Source organism: Myotis davidii, unplaced genomic scaffold (assembly GCF_000327345.1).
Source record: "Myotis davidii unplaced genomic scaffold, ASM32734v1 scaffold358, whole genome shotgun sequence".
Taxonomy (NCBI): Eukaryota; Metazoa; Chordata; class Mammalia; order Chiroptera; family Vespertilionidae; genus Myotis; species Myotis davidii.
This window is the reverse complement of record NW_006290768.1, coordinates 481,844-482,150: the sequence shown is the minus strand read 5'-3', so window position 1 is coordinate 482,150 and position 307 is coordinate 481,844. Positions and strand designations below refer to the sequence as shown.

The window sequence follows — 307 nt, the reverse complement described above, 5'->3', positions numbered from 1 at the left end:
GCATCACAGTGCCAGCCAGGCCTGGGCAACAGCCTCTGCTCCCCTCCTCTCCCCTCCTCCCCTCAGTGCTCCCTGGTGGAGTCGCACCTCTCGGATCAGCTGACGCTGCACGTGGATGTGGCCGGCAACGTGGTGGGCCTGTCGGTGGTGACGCACCCCGGGGGCTGCCGGGGCCAGGAGGTGGAGGACGTGGACCTGGAGCTGTTCAACACGTCTGTGCAGCTGCAGCCGCCGGTCACGGCCCCAGGGTGAGGGCAGGACTGGTACCCAGCCTCACTGGCTTGGGGGTGGCTGACTCGGCCCCTCA

General features: G+C 69.1%; 1 protein-coding gene across 1 annotated transcript in view; it reads left to right on the top strand.

The window, feature by feature from the left end:
* EMC10 (ER membrane protein complex subunit 10) overlaps nucleotides 1-252 on the top strand; it is a gene marked incomplete at its 5' end in the record, with an annotated part of 4,452 nt that extends 4,200 nt beyond the window's left edge. The window contains one exon of the mRNA XM_006763872.2: nucleotides 59-252. Within this exon, the coding sequence (XP_006763935.1) occupies nucleotides 59-252 (194 nt within the window). The remainder of the gene's footprint in view (nucleotides 1-58) is intronic.
* Between the last annotated feature and the right edge of the window lie 55 nt (nucleotides 253-307).